The sequence below is a fragment of the Talpa occidentalis genome, unplaced genomic scaffold (genome assembly GCF_014898055.3).
Source record: "Talpa occidentalis isolate TD23 unplaced genomic scaffold, MPIMG_talOcc4v2.1 talOcc4.3, whole genome shotgun sequence".
Lineage (NCBI taxonomy): Eukaryota > Metazoa > Chordata > Mammalia > Eulipotyphla > Talpidae > Talpa > Talpa occidentalis.
This window is the reverse complement of record NW_023603184.1, coordinates 83,922,893-83,939,545: the sequence shown is the minus strand read 5'-3', so window position 1 is coordinate 83,939,545 and position 16,653 is coordinate 83,922,893. Positions and strand designations below refer to the sequence as shown.

The following is a 16,653-nucleotide window of genomic DNA, read 5'->3' as shown; positions in this document are numbered from 1 at the left end:
AGACCTCTCCTGCCACCCGCTGCTCCCCTCAGCAGTGTACTTCAGTCCTTCTGCCTGCTCTGCTCCCTGCTCTGGCTCTGGTGAATTCTCTCACCCTCCCGTGCTTCTGACTGTACCCAGTGCTTGTATAAAATAAATAAAGAAATCTTTAAAAAAAAAAATTCATTCTAAAATTCATACGGAATCTAAAGGGATCCCAAATTGCAAAAACAATTTTGAAAAAAAAAAACAAAATTTGTAGTCTCACACTTAATGATTTCAAAAGAAAGTTATGGTCATAAAAAATGTGATATTGGCAGAAAGCAGACAAAAAGACTAATGAACTGAACAGAGGGCACAGAAGTAAATCCTTACATAATATTGTCAAATTTTCAACAAATGTATCAAGACCACTCACTGGAGTAAGAACTGTCCTTTCACCAAATAAAACAGTGCTGGGCAAACTGAATATCTACCCGCAAAAAACAAAAAATGAGGTAGGACCCTGACCTTAGGCCTATGAAACTGAATAAAGGAAATCTGACTCAAAATGGACTCCTGCAGCTATAAAAATATCAAGCGCCTACCACTTGCATCTTGCAAGACATCCCGGGCCCAGAGACAACAAACTGTCTACCACCTGCAGCCAATGAGAAATGGCTGCAACCTCAAACTCTCAATTAACTTTTGTTCAAAACAGCCCTGTCCAATTTCCTTCTAAAACCTAATAAAAGCCAACCTTCTCTGCCTCCCTGGGCAAGCCTATGTTTTGCCACAGCTGATTGCAATCCTTCTGCTATTCCCAAATAAACTCAATTTGATTAGTAAAAGACCTTGCTATTTCATTTCAAGGTTGAGAGGCCACATACAAAACTTAACTCAAAAAGGACTAATGACTAACTGTAAAAGCTAAAACTGCAAAGCCTTAGAGGAAAACTTAAGGGGAAAGCTTTACGACACTACAGTTGGCAATTATTTCTTGAATAGACCCCAGAAGTATAAGCAAAAATGAAAAATAGGTAATTTGGAATTCACCAAATTAAAAACTTTTATGCATCAAATGATACTCTCAACAGAGTGAAAAGGCAACCTATAAAATGAGAGGGTTGTGGTTATTTACAAGTCACAGATCTGATAAGGTACTGATGATATTTTGAACAAACCAACAACAAATAACCCAACTTAAAATGGGCAAGGGACTTGAATAGTCATCTCACCCAAGAAGATATGAAATGGCCATTAAGCACATGAAAAGATGGTGAACATCATCAATTACTAAAGAAATGCAAACCAAAACCATAGTGAGATACATGTGATGGTCATTAAGATAGCTACTGCAAAAAAAAATAAATAAATCAATAACCATTGTGGAGGAGGTAGAGAAATTGAAACTTTTTGACACATTATTGGTGGAAATCTAAGATGGTGCACTTGTTATGGAAAACAGTATGACAATTCCTCAAAAGATTAAAAGTAGCAATACAGTGTGATCCAGAAATTCCCTTCTGGGTATATACACCCAAGAACTGGAAGCAAGAGAGGGACAGATATCTCTACTCCCGTGTTCACAGCAGCATTATTAAGAACAGCCATGTGGGGTAAATAATTGTCAGGTTTTTCTGCCCTCCAACCATTAGGATTAATGACGGATCCCTGCGGTCCTGAATGCATGCCTGATGGCGGGTACCTGGAGTGGAGTGTGGGTACACCTGGGCTGAGAGACCAGGATCATAAGGGCGGTGTCACGGGATGCCAGAAGACAACGGAACACCAGAAGGAGGAAAGAGAGAACACCAGAGAGCCCAGAAGGAGTGAAGATTCACGGGGTGAGGGCCGGAGGGGAGCTAGAGGCCTGCCAGCTTCCCGACCCCCCAGCACCCCTACCGTCCCTGTACCTGGTAAACTCAATAAAACCCCGAAAAAGCTACCGAGGGCTCCAGGACTCCTCCTTCACCAGTCTGCTCAGATCATAGAGACCCTGCTCAGTGCCCATCATGCCACTACAAGCCATAAAGTGAAACCAATCAAGTGTCTACATATGGATGAATGAATAAACAAAATTCCACAAAATGGAATGTTGTGCCTTTTTTAAAAAGGAAATTTTGACCCATGCTACAATGGATGAACCTCGAATACATTGTGTTAAGTGAAATAAGCAAGTCACAAAAGGACAAACCCAGTATTATTCTACTTATGTAAGTAGTTAGATTCATAGAGATAGAAAAATAGAATGGTGGTTACCAAGATTTGGGAGGAAGGCATACAGGGAGTTATTGTTCAATGGGTATGGATTTTGAAATTTAGGATGATTAAAAAATTCTGAAAATAGTTGTGATGGTTGTACAATATTGAGAATGTATTCAATGACACTGAATTAATACACTTAAAAAGGGTTAAAAGGTCAATTTTATGTTATGTATATTTTCCCACAAAAATTTTAAAATGTACCTTGTCAAAATAAGAAAAATAGCAATATTCTGAACCAATAGTTCTTGGGAACCAAAATAGTTGTCAGGTATGCCATAAATAATTTGTAACCATCAATAGCTTAAGAAACCAAGTGAATAACCTCTTTATAAATAAGAGATGTTATATAAGAGGATTCTTACATCCTTTCATGTATATTTGTGTATTTTAAGCAAAAAGAAAGAATTACAGTTTAATACAAGCTTAAGCTCACCTATGAAATTTGCCACATATATGAATATCATGTCACAAGATTTTTGGAATAGAAAAAAATGTTGCATATTCACCTTTCAGGTCTGAATACAGAATCACAGAACTTTGGGTGGAAAAGATTTAACAAATTTGACTAATCAACCAACCAATACTTGTATCTCGTCTACAATAAACAGGGAACTTACCACCTTTCCAAGTAGCAGACTTTACTTGGGGCAGCTACAAGAATTAGAATGTTCTTCTCAAAGTAGGTAAAAATCTACCTCCTTAGAAAAAGGAACTCTACTACACTGCTGTAGGAAAGCAAATTGGTCCAACCACTATGAAAAGATATATGGAGGTTCCTCAAACTGCTAAAAAAGGAGCTTCCATGTGATCCAGCAATTCCACTTCTAGGGATCTACCCGAAGGACACAAAAACATTCATTTGTAAGGACACCTGTACCCCTATGTTTACTGCAGCACTATTTAAAATAGGTAAGCTATGAAAACAACCCAAATGCCCAAAAATAGATGATTGGTTCAAGAAGATGTGGTACATATACACAACAGAATATTACTCAACAATCAAAAATGATAAATTCATGCCATTCACAGCAACATGATGGAGCTGGAAGGGATCATGCTCAGTGATACAAGGCAGAAAGAAAAAGAAAAATACCTGATGGTCTCACTTATAGGAAGAAAGCAGGGTATCCAAATAAGAGATCAGAGGGGAAAAAAGTTATTATAATAAAGTAAAAATCAAAATCAACAGGCAACTATAAACCAGAGATATTCTGCAGAGGGGGAGGAAGGAGTTGGATCAAAACAGGAGTGGGAAAAGCACAAGGGACTATGGTGATGGTACATGAGTGAATTGGTGGTGGAAATTCCATGGGGACTATACCCAAAATGATAAAGCACACATTGTATAAAAATGAAGAATGATACAAAAAATATATAAAATAATAAGGAAAAAAAATTAGAGAAAAAAAAATCTACCTCTTTATAGCTTCAGTGACCCTGGGTGGCCCAACCCATGCAGACTGAATGAAGCAAAATGAGTCTCTCAATGTCGATACCTTGAACAGCTTAAGAAATATTGCATTGTATACATGACCTTCCTGGATTTATTTCTCTCCTCCAACCTAGAAATCCTTAGCTCTTTCAACTGAACAGTTCTTCATTTGAACTCACTCTCATTTGTCTGTGTCTGTCTGAATAAGACAAACTCTGTTGCTCTAATACCATCCAACCTGTTTCCCCAGATGTGTGTACAGGTTGAGGAAGGAGCTGCAAGGTAAACAAGCTGATCTGAATATGTTTGTTTTTGACACCACCATTAGAAAGTTTACAATAAAGCTCCCAGCACTGCTTCCTGAGTTCCTTCTTTGCAGAGGGCAGTAATCTAACATGGTTTCTTTCCATGTGTAGGATTTGCATATAAAACTTGCTGGTTTAGATTTTTTTTTCACCTGAGTAATAACATGGTTAAAATAAATAAGTTTAGTAGGTTATTCCCTCTCTCCCCCTTTGTTGGCTGGTAGTCTGTTCAAGCTTAGGCTGTTACCATAGTCCAGTGAGTCTCACTCAACATTTCCAAGAGTTTCTCTGACAGCAGAAGACACTATTTCCCTTGATTTGCCTACATATACCTGTATTGCACAATCCCGTTTTCCAAGTACCTTCCTATGCATAATTTCAGTTTGGACCTACTACTCACTCCCCCTATTAATAAGCAGACATTTATCCTAAGTTACAGGACAAAAGGAAACACCCCCACCAAGCTTACTTGTTACGGCCACATGCCGGTTTGCTTTGCCTTCATCTATCACATCCATGACTTCCTCAGGGCTGGACACAAACCTCTCGGTACACCCCTAGAAGACAATCAGTTGAGGTTCAGCATTAAAAATTTGAAAAGCAACAATATTTTGAGTGAGCTAAACACTGTAGCATTTTCCTTCTAGAGGTGAGATCAAGAGAAAGCCTATAATGTTGATCCAGCAACTTTGCCTGCCTCCATACAGCTTAAATTCTGCATTAAAAAGAAGTCTGAGCAAATCCAGAAGTAAACAATAAAGGAAGTCCTTAGTTTTCCTAGATTTTTGAGAACATATTTATATTCAACAGCAATGGAGACAGAAAATAATGATGAAAAGCATCACTTTCCATATTTATGTATCCATTATTTATTTACTTACCACTCTAACAAACAACTTTAAGCACTTGAAGTTCTAGACATAATGTTATAGGGAGGTTTCCCCTAAACAACTATATTCAAGACAATTAAATGTGAGTAACAAGTATTTGTTCACTTCCGTAATTCTGATTTCGTATAATTAAACATCTATGATACATTTATACAGGGAGATACAAGTGAATAAATTAAAGGTTTATTTTTTTAACCAGAGGAATATTAAATATAAGAAGATGATTAAATACCTGTAAGTGCTTTAAGGGCATATTATTCCTAAGGGCAGTAATGCGTGGAACCAAGAGAGTTTTTTTACCCAACCAAGGTAAATGGGTGGGAACTCGGCAACATTCTGGGCATCTTATGAAATAATTACAATCACAGTGACTGGAGAAACAAATTATACCATCAAGTTATCCTCATACCTTTACATACGGGACTCTATTTTTATCTTCATGAACAGCCAAGTTTGTCTTAGATACTACAGAGTTGATAATGATGACATGCAAACAAGAAGAGAAAAGAAAAGTTAAAGACCCTGTAATGGAGGGAAATAGAAATTGTTACAGAAGATAGACAAATCTAATCTCTTAGATTAGATTTTAAAAAAAACCAAGTTTGAGTCTTGGCTGAGAATAAGCAGATTAGTTTTAAAAATGCAAGTTTTAGTGTTGGCTGAGAATAAGCAGACAGCATGGAAGCAATAGAACATCTCTATAAAACTTCATTAATAACTTCAGCAGAAGTGCCATAAATCATTTCAGCTTCCCTGAACTTTTGTTACCAACAAATTGAAGACAGGCATTAGGATCACTCACCATCAAGTAGGTCCCTGATTTTGTCCAAGTAGATCTCAAAATAGGAAACCTGGTTAAAAACAAATTGAATTTGAAACAGACATATCATGCTGTATTGTCAAAATGTCATTATTAGAACTTACATAAGCTTTTTGGCATGCATGGCTAAGCAGAGTGAGAAGAAGGAGTACAAAGAGTCTCCAGGGTCAGGAGAGCAGAGCTCTAGTCAGCTCTCCTGGATTCCTCTGCTTCCTGCCTTATCAGCTTGCTCTATGGGTCCTGATCTCCATCCCCACACATCACAGTTCCCCATGGCTCCATCCAAGTCTTATTTACATTATGTGTTCATCAGGTGCTAGACAGCGAGTTAGAGGAGGAGTCTAGCTTTTCCCCTACAGGATCACCAAGCAAACTTCCAGGTGTGACAACAGCTGCAACAGAAAACATCCTGTGCAAGTAATTGTAAAAAACACCAGTAGGCTTCACCTTATGCATGCCATTGACAGCCTCATCAGACAGTGGCAAGCATGATAAAAGCATAGGAGAGGATAAGGGAATAAATGCCTGGAACTAAGAGAATTCAGAAAGGTAAATGAAAGAGTGCTGGTGAGTCCAAGAAGACCTGGAGGGTCCAGGAAGGATCTGAACAAAATATAGTTTTTTGAAACACAATTTAGACTATAAGAGGGAAAGGAAACCTTCCAATGAATTATTCACCGAAGTCTCAGCTCCAGCATCACCTGCATCAACATCTCTCAGAGCCTTTGTTTAAACTGCAAGCCTGAACACTTGTAGTGATACATTTGAATCAGATTCTCCAGGAACAGGACCTAGGAATTGGCTTCTAAACTCCCCAGGTGACTTCTATACTTGCTGACATCTGAGAACAACTGAAACTAGACATGGGCTCTTGGGAGATTTAATTCACGTGTAACTAAGAGCCTAGGCCTCAATTTTCCCATTTGTTATTAGACTTGATAATGTCAAAAATTAACTCTAGGAATCTGCAATCTGTCCACACTTGCCTTCTGCCTTTCAGATCAACTTTTCTCTTACTCTTGTTCATAGGTTTTTTAAAAATCTGAACAAATACATGGACAAAAAAGTAAAAAAGATATTTCAAAAAAATTGTTAAGTTGGGATGTGACTACATGTGAAACCACATCCCCACATCACAGCTCTGGACCAGTCCTGCCTCAGCTAGGGGGAGTGAAGACTCCCCCACTAACCCAACACTAGTTCTAACTCAGCTCAGCCCTGGCTCATTATCTTTTATTTGTCTCAGCCTGGAACCTCCGATTCACAGATCTGGGGTCCTAGCTTCCAACCCTGGTGTAGGGTAGATAAAAGGTATCAGGCTTTTTTGCCCTTCCGCCATTAGGATAGATGAGGGAACCTCGTGGTCCTGAATGCATGCCTGATGGCGGGCACCTGAAGTGGGTACACCTGGGCTGAGAGATTGGCCTTTTAAGAGCGGCGTCACAGGGATGCCAGAAGGAGAAGCCGAGAGAAGAAAAGCAGAGAGAATGCCAGAGAGCCCAGATAGAGTGAGGATTGGCTGGAGGCTGGGAGGACTACCAGCCTCCCGGCCCCCCAGCACCCCTGCCTGCCACATGCCTGGTAAATCTAAATAAAAAGCCTGCAAAACCCACCGAGGATGCTCTAGGACTCCTTCTCTAGCCAGTCTGCTGGATCAGAAAACCTGCACTGTGTCCTTCCTGTCCTTACACCTGGTATGTGTTGCCATCACCCCAACAACTTCTACTAAATATCTGTCAGACTCCCCCATCATTCAGCCTCATCTACCACAGACACTATTACTGGCCTTCAAAAGACCCACTGCCCCTTGAAGCCTCCTGCAGTGACGGGGATCCTAAGGATCTGTTTAGCCTGTAATCTCAGATATTGCTAAACCATTCCTTCTGCAGCCAACTCAACCCTGGTTCCAAGTCATTCTATTTATTTCCGAATTTTCTTGTTTTCATAAGACTTTTCCATTTTCTTTGAGATTTTAAACAGATGACAGCGCAAAGTATTTATACTTAAAAAAGTCATAAACTAGGTATTAGCAATTACAGTCATTAGAATCCTATTCACGTAGGTTTCTGCTTGGACGGAGGGGCCTTGGTTTTGTTATTCTTTTTTCAAATACTTTATGAAGCCAGGTGGAAGAAAAATAAATAGGTATTGTCTGACATTAATAGCATGCTCAGAAATAATGTCTAAAACTTCTGTGGGACTCAATTAAGGAACAGATTTGTCATATTGCCTTAATCAAGCCTCTTTTTCTTGATTAAACCTGTCACTATTCACTTTAAAATACAGAGTAGTCAATAGCTAACATGCCCAGTTACAATTATTACTTATGAAATAAGTGATCATGACTGCAAATGCAAAAAAATAAAAGGAAGCCAGACTGTAAAATTCAGCCCTAGAGACTTGGGAGTTCTTCCTCTCCTCCCCCTTCATGTTGCTACTACTTTTATCTTAATAAGATTCTAATAAAGGACCCTATTTTGAGGGTAGTAATTGGTTTAACATCTTACTCCAGGATTATCCCATAAGAACCCACCAGTATTTTAAGGTATTTAAATGCAAACAGCCTTAAAGATGTACTAAGCTCCTAAATCTTGATCCCATCAAAGCAACAAGCTTCTGTATCCTTAGATATAAAGAACCCTGGGCAAGGAGGCTTAGCCTCATAAACTGAACAGAAGTTGACTTTAGCCAACAAAGGGATTTATAAAGAAAATGACTTGCCAGTTGTAATCTGTAATTGGGAAATAGTTGTTGCCTTGTTTTTCATATAATTTAGGAAAGGTGAATAGCAGAAATAAGTAAAGGAAGACGTTTAATATAACAGAAAAGGTACTGCCTGTGGGATTGGTCAGACCAAGTGTCCAATCTCAGCTCTGCCAATGACTGCTTGTAGGGTAAGGTGAAAGTATCAGGCTTTTCTGCCCTCCTGCCATTAGGATAGATGAGGGAACCCTGTGGTCCTGAATGCATGCCTGATTGCGGGCACCTGGAGTGGGTACACCTGGGCTGAGAGACTGGGTTTATAAGGGCGGCGTCACGGGGATGCCAGCAGAAGAGGAGAAGTAGAAGCCAAGAAAGAAGCAGGAGAGCAGAGAAGCAGAGAGAAGAAGAGAAGCAGAGAGAATGCCGGAGAGCCCAGAGATAGCAAGGATTTGCTGGGGGCTGGGAGGACTGCCCCCCAGTCCCCCTGCCTGCCTTGTGCCTGGTAAATCTAAATAAAAGACCTGCAAAAGCCACTGAAGACTCTGACTCCTCCTTTACCCGCTCTGCTGGATCACAGAAAACCTGCTCAGTGCCCTGTTCCTGCCCTTACACTGCTATATAACTTTGACCATCTGATTATGTCTCTAACTTTGGCATCTTCGTTTCTAAAATGATAAGCATGAAGGGGCACCAAGGTTCCAGCCTTAAAGGATGAGCTACATCCTGAATGATTTGCTCAGCTCTCAGTCTTACTAGAACAGCCCCTTTGTCCTCTTCACTCCATGCCAACCTCTTCTCACTCCCCAAGTTGGGACCCAGCAAGCCATGGGCACACAAGATAGAGCTGGAGAGGGCATATTCTCTGGGTTGGGCCAATAAGCCCCTTCCCTGGGGAATTAGGAATTAAAAATGAGGGGATGTGGAGCTGCCATATTGTCTTCTCAACACCCCACCCTCCTCCCCCCAAAAAAGAGAAAGATGGCCTGAAATAAGAACTAAAGTGAGGGGGGCTGTCAAGGGCATGAAGTTTCTTTTGGGGCTGACGAAAATATTCTGGAATTGGATAGTGGTCATGGTTATGTTAAACTTCATACAATTTCGGAAATATACTAAAAAATATCAAATTGTACACTCTTGGTGAATTTTAGGGTCTGTACATTATATCTCAATTTTTTAAGTTAAAAAGAAAATAACAGGGAAAGCAAGGCCAGACTTCCTGCTTCTCTACAACCCCACCCATGCCTGCTATCAGATATTGTATCTTACAACAACTTCCTCTATTTGCTTAAGCAAATGGTTTTCATTCACTGGCAAACAAAGGAGCTCCAAGGGAGTTATCCCTAATACTAAATATGATGAATTAACAGCTATAGTTAAAGAAAATAGAAATCTCTTCTTCAATTCAAATTTAAGCCAGAACAGATTCTGGTTTTAAAAACAAAGATGAGGAGAATTCCTATCCCCAACTCTTTGAATGTGCTCCTCAAAACACTAGACTGTCAAATTTCAAAGGGCAATAATATGTCCAAAGTCAAATAAGCAGGTGATGTAATATACTGTAAATCTACTTTTGCAGAATTGCATTACACAATAGCATATTTAAGCTTCTGATAAATTTATCATAGCTCAATAAAGATTTTTCCCATTTAGCCACAAAAACCTTTTCCCTGGTAGCCCACCTATTAATAATTTAGGGGACTGTGCTCCATGGACCAGACTTTGGGAAACGCTGTCCTAACCCAATCAGTGACATGTTCCAGTCATATCTACAGAAACCCACAGGCAACTACCATAATGTTCCCATGCTTAAGAGGACTTTCACTTTATCTCAATACTTCCAAGCAAATAATCTAGATAGCTAAGTTTTTTCCTTAATCATTAAATAGTAAATGTAGTTGTGCTTACTACAGGAATGTCCTTTGAATTAGATAAGATCACTTTTTACATTTGCATTAAGAGGAAAGCAAAGAAACATAATGTGGGGTCCAGTTTCTTCTCCTGGGGCTCAATCCACAGCACGTACCTTAATGTGAAACTCCAGGTTTTCATCCATGGAATAGATGTGGTCAAAGATGTCATGTGCAATCCTGGGGATGATCCCCATGAGCTGAGGGTCATGTAGCTTCCCCTAATGAGGGAAAAACAGAAGAGCTTAAGAGTGCTGCAGGAAAATGTAAGAGACAGGAAGGGGCTGCACCTGGGGCTCATGCCACAGGGAGCACCCACGCAGGGGTGATCTGCCCCTTCAGAGAGCCCCACATGCCTGACAGGACAGCAGAGCAGAGTCAGCAGGAACTGACCTGCTCTCGCCTCCCAGCAGGGGAGCACTTGTTCTGTCAGCACTTGAAACTCTACAGGCTTCCCTCCTGCTACCACTCAGGGCAGGCAATCAGCATGTAATGTGGGTGTGTGGATGGAAAGGGAGGAACAAGGAGAGCAAGTCGACTGAGAAGTTATGGGTACTACACATATGAAATGTTTCTGCTTTTGAATTTTTACAAACTGACCAGAACCAACAAGTCCAAAGGCATCTACTTTAACAAAGTCATCTTGAGAGCTAAGAGCCATAGTTTCATAATGCGTCATTGTTTAAAAATTTCTAAGCAATACCTTTACAATCACTAAAAAATACAACCACGAAAATCTGTTACATCAATCTCTTTTTAAAATCAGTAATTCCCAGCCTGAATCATGAGTTTTGACGGTTTCCAAATGAGTTTTGACCGTTTCCAAAACTTAAACCCACTTGCAAGATATTCTTTCATTGTTTCCAGCCACCTTTTCCCTCTTCTTCCAACTTACTTAAAGGTAGTAGGATAAATGAATTCTGTTATTTGGACCATTACTAAATGCATCATTTTTTAAGATCCAGAATTTGCCACCTCTTAAAAAGACGTTCAAAGACATGTCATAGGATCTGAAAGCAATTTCTAAAGAAGAGTTCTAAAGTATTTAAAGCAAAGGTCTTCCCATGGACCTAAATACACCATTTCCAGGGCCTTCTTTATACCCACACTCAAATAAATACTGAAGTTCTGTTATGTGTTAAACAACCCATCAGAGCACACAGGCACACACACTCACACATGCAGTCTGCATGTCCTAAGGGATCAGCAAATATATTCTCAGAGAAACTTCCAGCTTTTTAGGACATTGTAAAACTCCAGGAACAAATGGAACTGAAAGAATGACAGAAAGCCCAGTTTACCCTTTAATCTTCCAGGGATGCCCAACAACCTTTATGGTTTTGACTCAAGTCTTTATCCCTAATCTGCCCCAATACCTGGAAGGTCTGCCTTGTTTTCCCCAATCAAATCTGTTCTCCTTCAGGGGCTCACCACAGAATGCCTCCTTGACAAATTGATTTTTGAGCCAATGTTTGTGTTATCAAAAGCAAGAATTCACATGAACCCTGGTGCTAACTACAGGCCACAAGCAGTTTACGTTACAAACCCTTCTTCACATACCTGATTCCTGAACATCTATTAAAAGCAAGAGAAAAGGTGAATTTAGATACATCTGGACTCCAGCAAAACTCCCTCTCCTGGGAAAGTGGGTAGTCCTGTAGAGTGCCCCCATCTGCATGAAGCCCCAATCACTGGACATGTTTATAGTGATTTTAGTTTGACTGCATATTCCCTAAGGTAGGGGCGGCCAGTGCATATGCATTTTGCCCACTGCCTATGACATTTAGTATCTTATCTACTGCATAGAGTTGTTGTAGAATATAAATTAAATGGTATATGCAATGTGCTTAGTCACAGTAAATTAATATTCTGTTATTCAGTTCATAACAGGTTTTCATTAAGCAGCTCAGATTATTAACATATAGCACCAAAATGACTGAGACTGAGTCTCAAATATTAGTAACTTTACTTCTCATGGACCAACATAAACATGCAACAACTCAAACACTGTGGTCCATGGGCTCTGGATTGTGGAAATTGCTGGCAGAAATGATACCCAGTGAAAACAGATCTCTGTCCAGTCAAGTGTGGTGACACCACTGGATAATTCAACCCACTCTGTTCCCCATCCACCTCTCCAGAGCTCTTTTTTTTTTTAAGATTTATTTATGTATGCATACAAAAGCTGGGGTGTAGGTCAGAGGTGGGCGGGGGAGGAGTGCGAGGATTCACAAGAGACAGAATGGGGAGCAGAATAGGCAGATCTGCTGAAATACACTGCTGCAGCAGGTGAGAAGGAGAGGTCTGCGGGATGGAACTCATGCCTCAGGGGGATAGAGCTGAGATTTAACCCCTGTGCCACTAGGGAGGCCCAGCACTCTTTAATAATTCATCACAATCCTTTTGCTTCCTCAGTAGCCCAGGGCCAAAGAATGACTGATAATCCAAAATCATTAAAATTGACTTTAATCTGTTTCCTTAGATGCTTTCATTTCAGCAGATCTATCTTCCAATTGATTGATGGCATCCATAAGTACTGACCACCTTTGTCTGCTTTTGTTAGGAGAGGAACCAAGGCATAACTAGGGGAGAATCTAGACACTCCCTGCTTTGTTTCCTGAAAGCAACTACCCCAACTACCTCGTATGAGAGCAAGCAAATGTTCATTTGGGGAAGGGAAAATCACACCCCCATACCCATGGTAACAAAAGTGAGAGCTAAATCTATCGCAGGATTAGGGGCTACATGCTTGATCTAGCTCACAGGCTCAACAGTGTTAGGGTGTTTATGCTCAGTAAACTAAGCTTGCAAAACTATCAATGTGTGCATATGCATGTATATGTGTTTGTGTGTGTGTGGCATGTCTGTCACATGGATGTGTATAGTATTGATGGGTCTGGTGTGGAAGGTGTTGTGTGCGGTGTCTGTGTTGATGTGCATGGCATAGGGTGCGTGATATGGATATGTGTGGTACTGCAATGTGTAATGTGGGGTGTATGCTATGGATGTGTGGTGTGGTATGGATGAGTACAACATGTGTTGTGTATGTTGATTCTTCTGATGAGGGTGTGGTGGGGGACGGGAGGTAAGTGTGTATGAGTGTGTATGAAGGTCTTCACTGCTATGTTGCTCACCTTTGCAAATGAAATACACATATACATATACACAATACACAGTCCCCTCAGGCAATGAAAAGAAGTAAAGTCACAAATTCAGAGAACCGAAAAATCCCTTCTAACATGGGATGGCTTCCTAGAGGGACACCAAATCTTGAGGGATGAGTAAGATTAAGCTGAACAAAGAGGATGCAGGCAGAGAAGATGAAAGCAGAGTAACAAAGGCACAGGAACTGGGAAAGAACAATGCCCATTTAGAGAATAAGGACAAGTCTAGTTGGCTGGAGGATGAGAATGGACTTAAGTAGCAAAAAGGTGCACCACTTCATCATCTTGCTTCTTTTATCTTTGCATCCCATACAATGCTCTTCAGAAACTTTCCTGCCTGTGAATGTGGACTTCTAGGAGTGCATATGAAAGAAACCAGACCGGGCCACTGATCACTGAACACCCTTTCTTGTAGCCACAGTTGCCTCCTCCTACCTCCTAAGCAGTACAGTCTCCTGATGGGAAAGCAGATGACCTGTCAGCTCACAGGAGCACCAATGCATTAAAAAGCCTTCACTGGTTTGGCTGGTGAGGGAAGAAGGTTTAGAGGATGGGGAGCTTGCACACTTCAGATGGCGCCCAGGTGTCCCTTTGGGCAGAAGGAAAAACATGCATCTCTCTCTCCCTGTCTATCTGCATGAATTTGCTGAAATGGCCCACAAAGTGAGGGAAAGGGCTTGGGCAAGCCCAGCCCAGCTTCACTCACTGCGCAATGGCCAGCTCCCCCAGCTTCCGTCCTCTAGCCAGGCCCGTGAGCAATGTCCACACGATCCCTGGGCCCAGTTGCAACCATGTCCTGCCAGGCTTAGCATCAACACTGTTGAGTGTTTCATATTTTCACTGAAAATCTGCCTTAAATGCTCCATCTTCAAAAGCTAATCTTTCCAATTTTAGGTAGGCTTATCTGTTTGTTCCCCTCAATAGAAGGTAATGGAATCACCACTGGATGTCAGACCAAAAATGGAGGATTAAAATGAAAAACAGCTTTAAAATGTGACAGCTCTGTCCATTCAGAGTTAACATCCCCTTCTAAAAGCCTTTGAAAATCACAATGTGTAATTCCGAATACATAAAATCCTCCCTTTAGAGGGTGTAAGCTCCACAGGGTTTTTTAAATTTAATTGCATTCCAGGGTCCTGTATTTCTTGGTCTCCTACAGTCTCTATAACTTCAGCTTGGGGTTCTGCCTTTCCTCTGATTTCCTCTAAAATATCCCCTACCTTTTCTGCAATCTATAAATACCCTACAGAAAGACCATATTAAGTAGGGGGGAGCACCCCAGGGAAAGCTCTTCCTGCACCCACATCTCTAAGTGCACAATCTTCAAAAGTCACAATAAGGAAATACTCATTATAATCAATGAGTCCCCTGGGTAGAAGTACTGCTATGGGCATTGTGGAGGGTACCTGGTGAGGCAGAGGGGCTCCAGATGACCTCATTGAACAAAACGCCTCCAAGTATAATTTTCACAAGTTGGCACACCTCTTTGCCATCTCCTTACACCCACCCATTCACCAAACACAAAGATTTTACTCTAGGAACAGGCCTCTCATTTGATGGTTCACAATTTAAACACCGGATGTTTAGCTGATACCGTGTAATTCTCAAAGATGAATTAATCCCAATGCTAAAAAGGTCACTCTTGTAAGGATTCACTTAGATTTTGGAGAATTTCAAATACTGCTATTTTTGTTCTTATTGTATATATTGTTTGACAATTTTCCAAAGACCTAGAGACTGACAGAAACCCTCATGGGATACTGTCTATCCCTTATAACCCCTGAAGGGGTTTTTGTCCATGGCTAGTGGAGTGGTTGGGACACAGTAAATGTGTAATTGCAACTTTTCTAGCACCTAGAAGGTTAAGGATCTAGGGCCCAGTAAGAAAGGCAGGTGAGGGGCCTCCCTGGTGGCGCAAGGGGTTAAGCGTCAGCACTATGAAGCTACCCTGCAGCCACTGCAGCCTGAGTTCGATCCCCGGCCAGGGAGGTGCGGACCCACATGGTGCAGCAGATCTCTTCTGTCTTGCCCACTGCTCCACCCAGCAGTGTATTTCAGTCAATCCGCTTGTTTTGTCGCCCATTCTGTCTGGTGAATCCTCTCACATCCCTCCCCACTCGCCCTCCACCCCTGCCATCTCTGGCCTACACCCCAGCTCTTGTATACATATGTTTCTTTTAAAAAAGAGAGAGGCAGGTGAGTGGCGGGAGCAGGAGTGTGGGGACTCCTGTGGCAGTTTCCAAGGTGAATGCAGTAGGATGTGAGATGCAAGCAAGAGGGGCCAATAACACTCAGGTGTCAGGGGAATAGTCCTTTGGTCTAGAAGAGGTGGCAAACAAACCTGGCACTTCCTTTCATCTGTGCAGTCTCTGAACCACTTTGTCTCCAACAAAATGAGTGAGTCAACACAACAGAAATGAGACCCCCCAGAGTGGCACCCCACACTTGAAATCAGTGTGAGCAGAACATCAGAGCCCTGAGGATTTTAGCCTTGTGCCTTTGAAATCTCTTCTTCAATAGGAATGATTCATAAGTTAAAGTGAGTCTGTAGCTGCCATCACAAGCATAGTCCCAGGGGGCACCATCAACGAAAACACTAAATTCAAGGGATCAAGGATTTGTCTTACTCTGCTATTTATCAGCTGAATTCCCCAACCATCCTCTGTGCAGTTTCTTGTAATAACCAACCTTACACCTCTCCTCACCTGTCAGGTGAGCTCACCTGACAGAATTAGCCAGCCTTGCAGGCCATATAGGCATCCATGATTAAAAAGGCAGGAAAAGAATAGGTAAAGGAGGTCAATTCAGTCGGCAGAGTGGCTTTATCTGGAAGACAGCCTGGAGCACAGAGCTCCACAGCCAACAATCTGAGCTGGGGTGACACCCTCAAGTGCCCACAGGGGACAGATGTGCAGGTTAATGAGGGAAGGTGTGGAATATAGGTTCATATTTGTTCAGGGTATATACATGGAGTGGACTGGGTCTGCCAAACAGACAAATATGAAAAATTGCATCTCAATATAGTTTTTATTTTCTCTTTATTAATAATCCCCCAAATTCATTTTTTTTAGTAAATTTTGTACTGAAATACCATTGGTTTACATAGTTGTTACATCGGCAGCGTAGGTGTACTCACCATAGCACTCCCACCACCAAAGCACCCAAAGTCCTCTACCATAGCCCAATGTGCTCCCTCCCCATCTTCT

At 41.3% G+C, this 16,653-nt stretch overlaps 1 protein-coding gene across 4 annotated transcripts in view; it reads right to left on the bottom strand.

Moving 5' to 3' along the window:
* KIF5C (kinesin family member 5C) overlaps positions 1 to 16,653 on the bottom strand; it is a 167,044-nt gene that overhangs the window by 76,853 nt on the left and 73,538 nt on the right. For 3 of the 4 annotated variants that reach the window (XM_054699717.1, XM_054699716.1, XM_054699718.1), the window contains 3 exons: positions 10,400 to 10,504; positions 5,656 to 5,704; positions 4,433 to 4,520 (listed from right to left, as the gene is read on the bottom strand). In XM_054699717.1, coding sequence (XP_054555692.1) covers positions 4,433 to 4,520; positions 5,656 to 5,704; positions 10,400 to 10,504 — 242 coding nt within the window. Of the gene's footprint in view, positions 1 to 4,432; positions 4,521 to 5,262; positions 5,319 to 5,655; positions 5,705 to 10,399; positions 10,505 to 16,653 lie in introns of all 4 variants that reach the window. The other variant, XM_037523310.2, reaches the window with a different exon arrangement.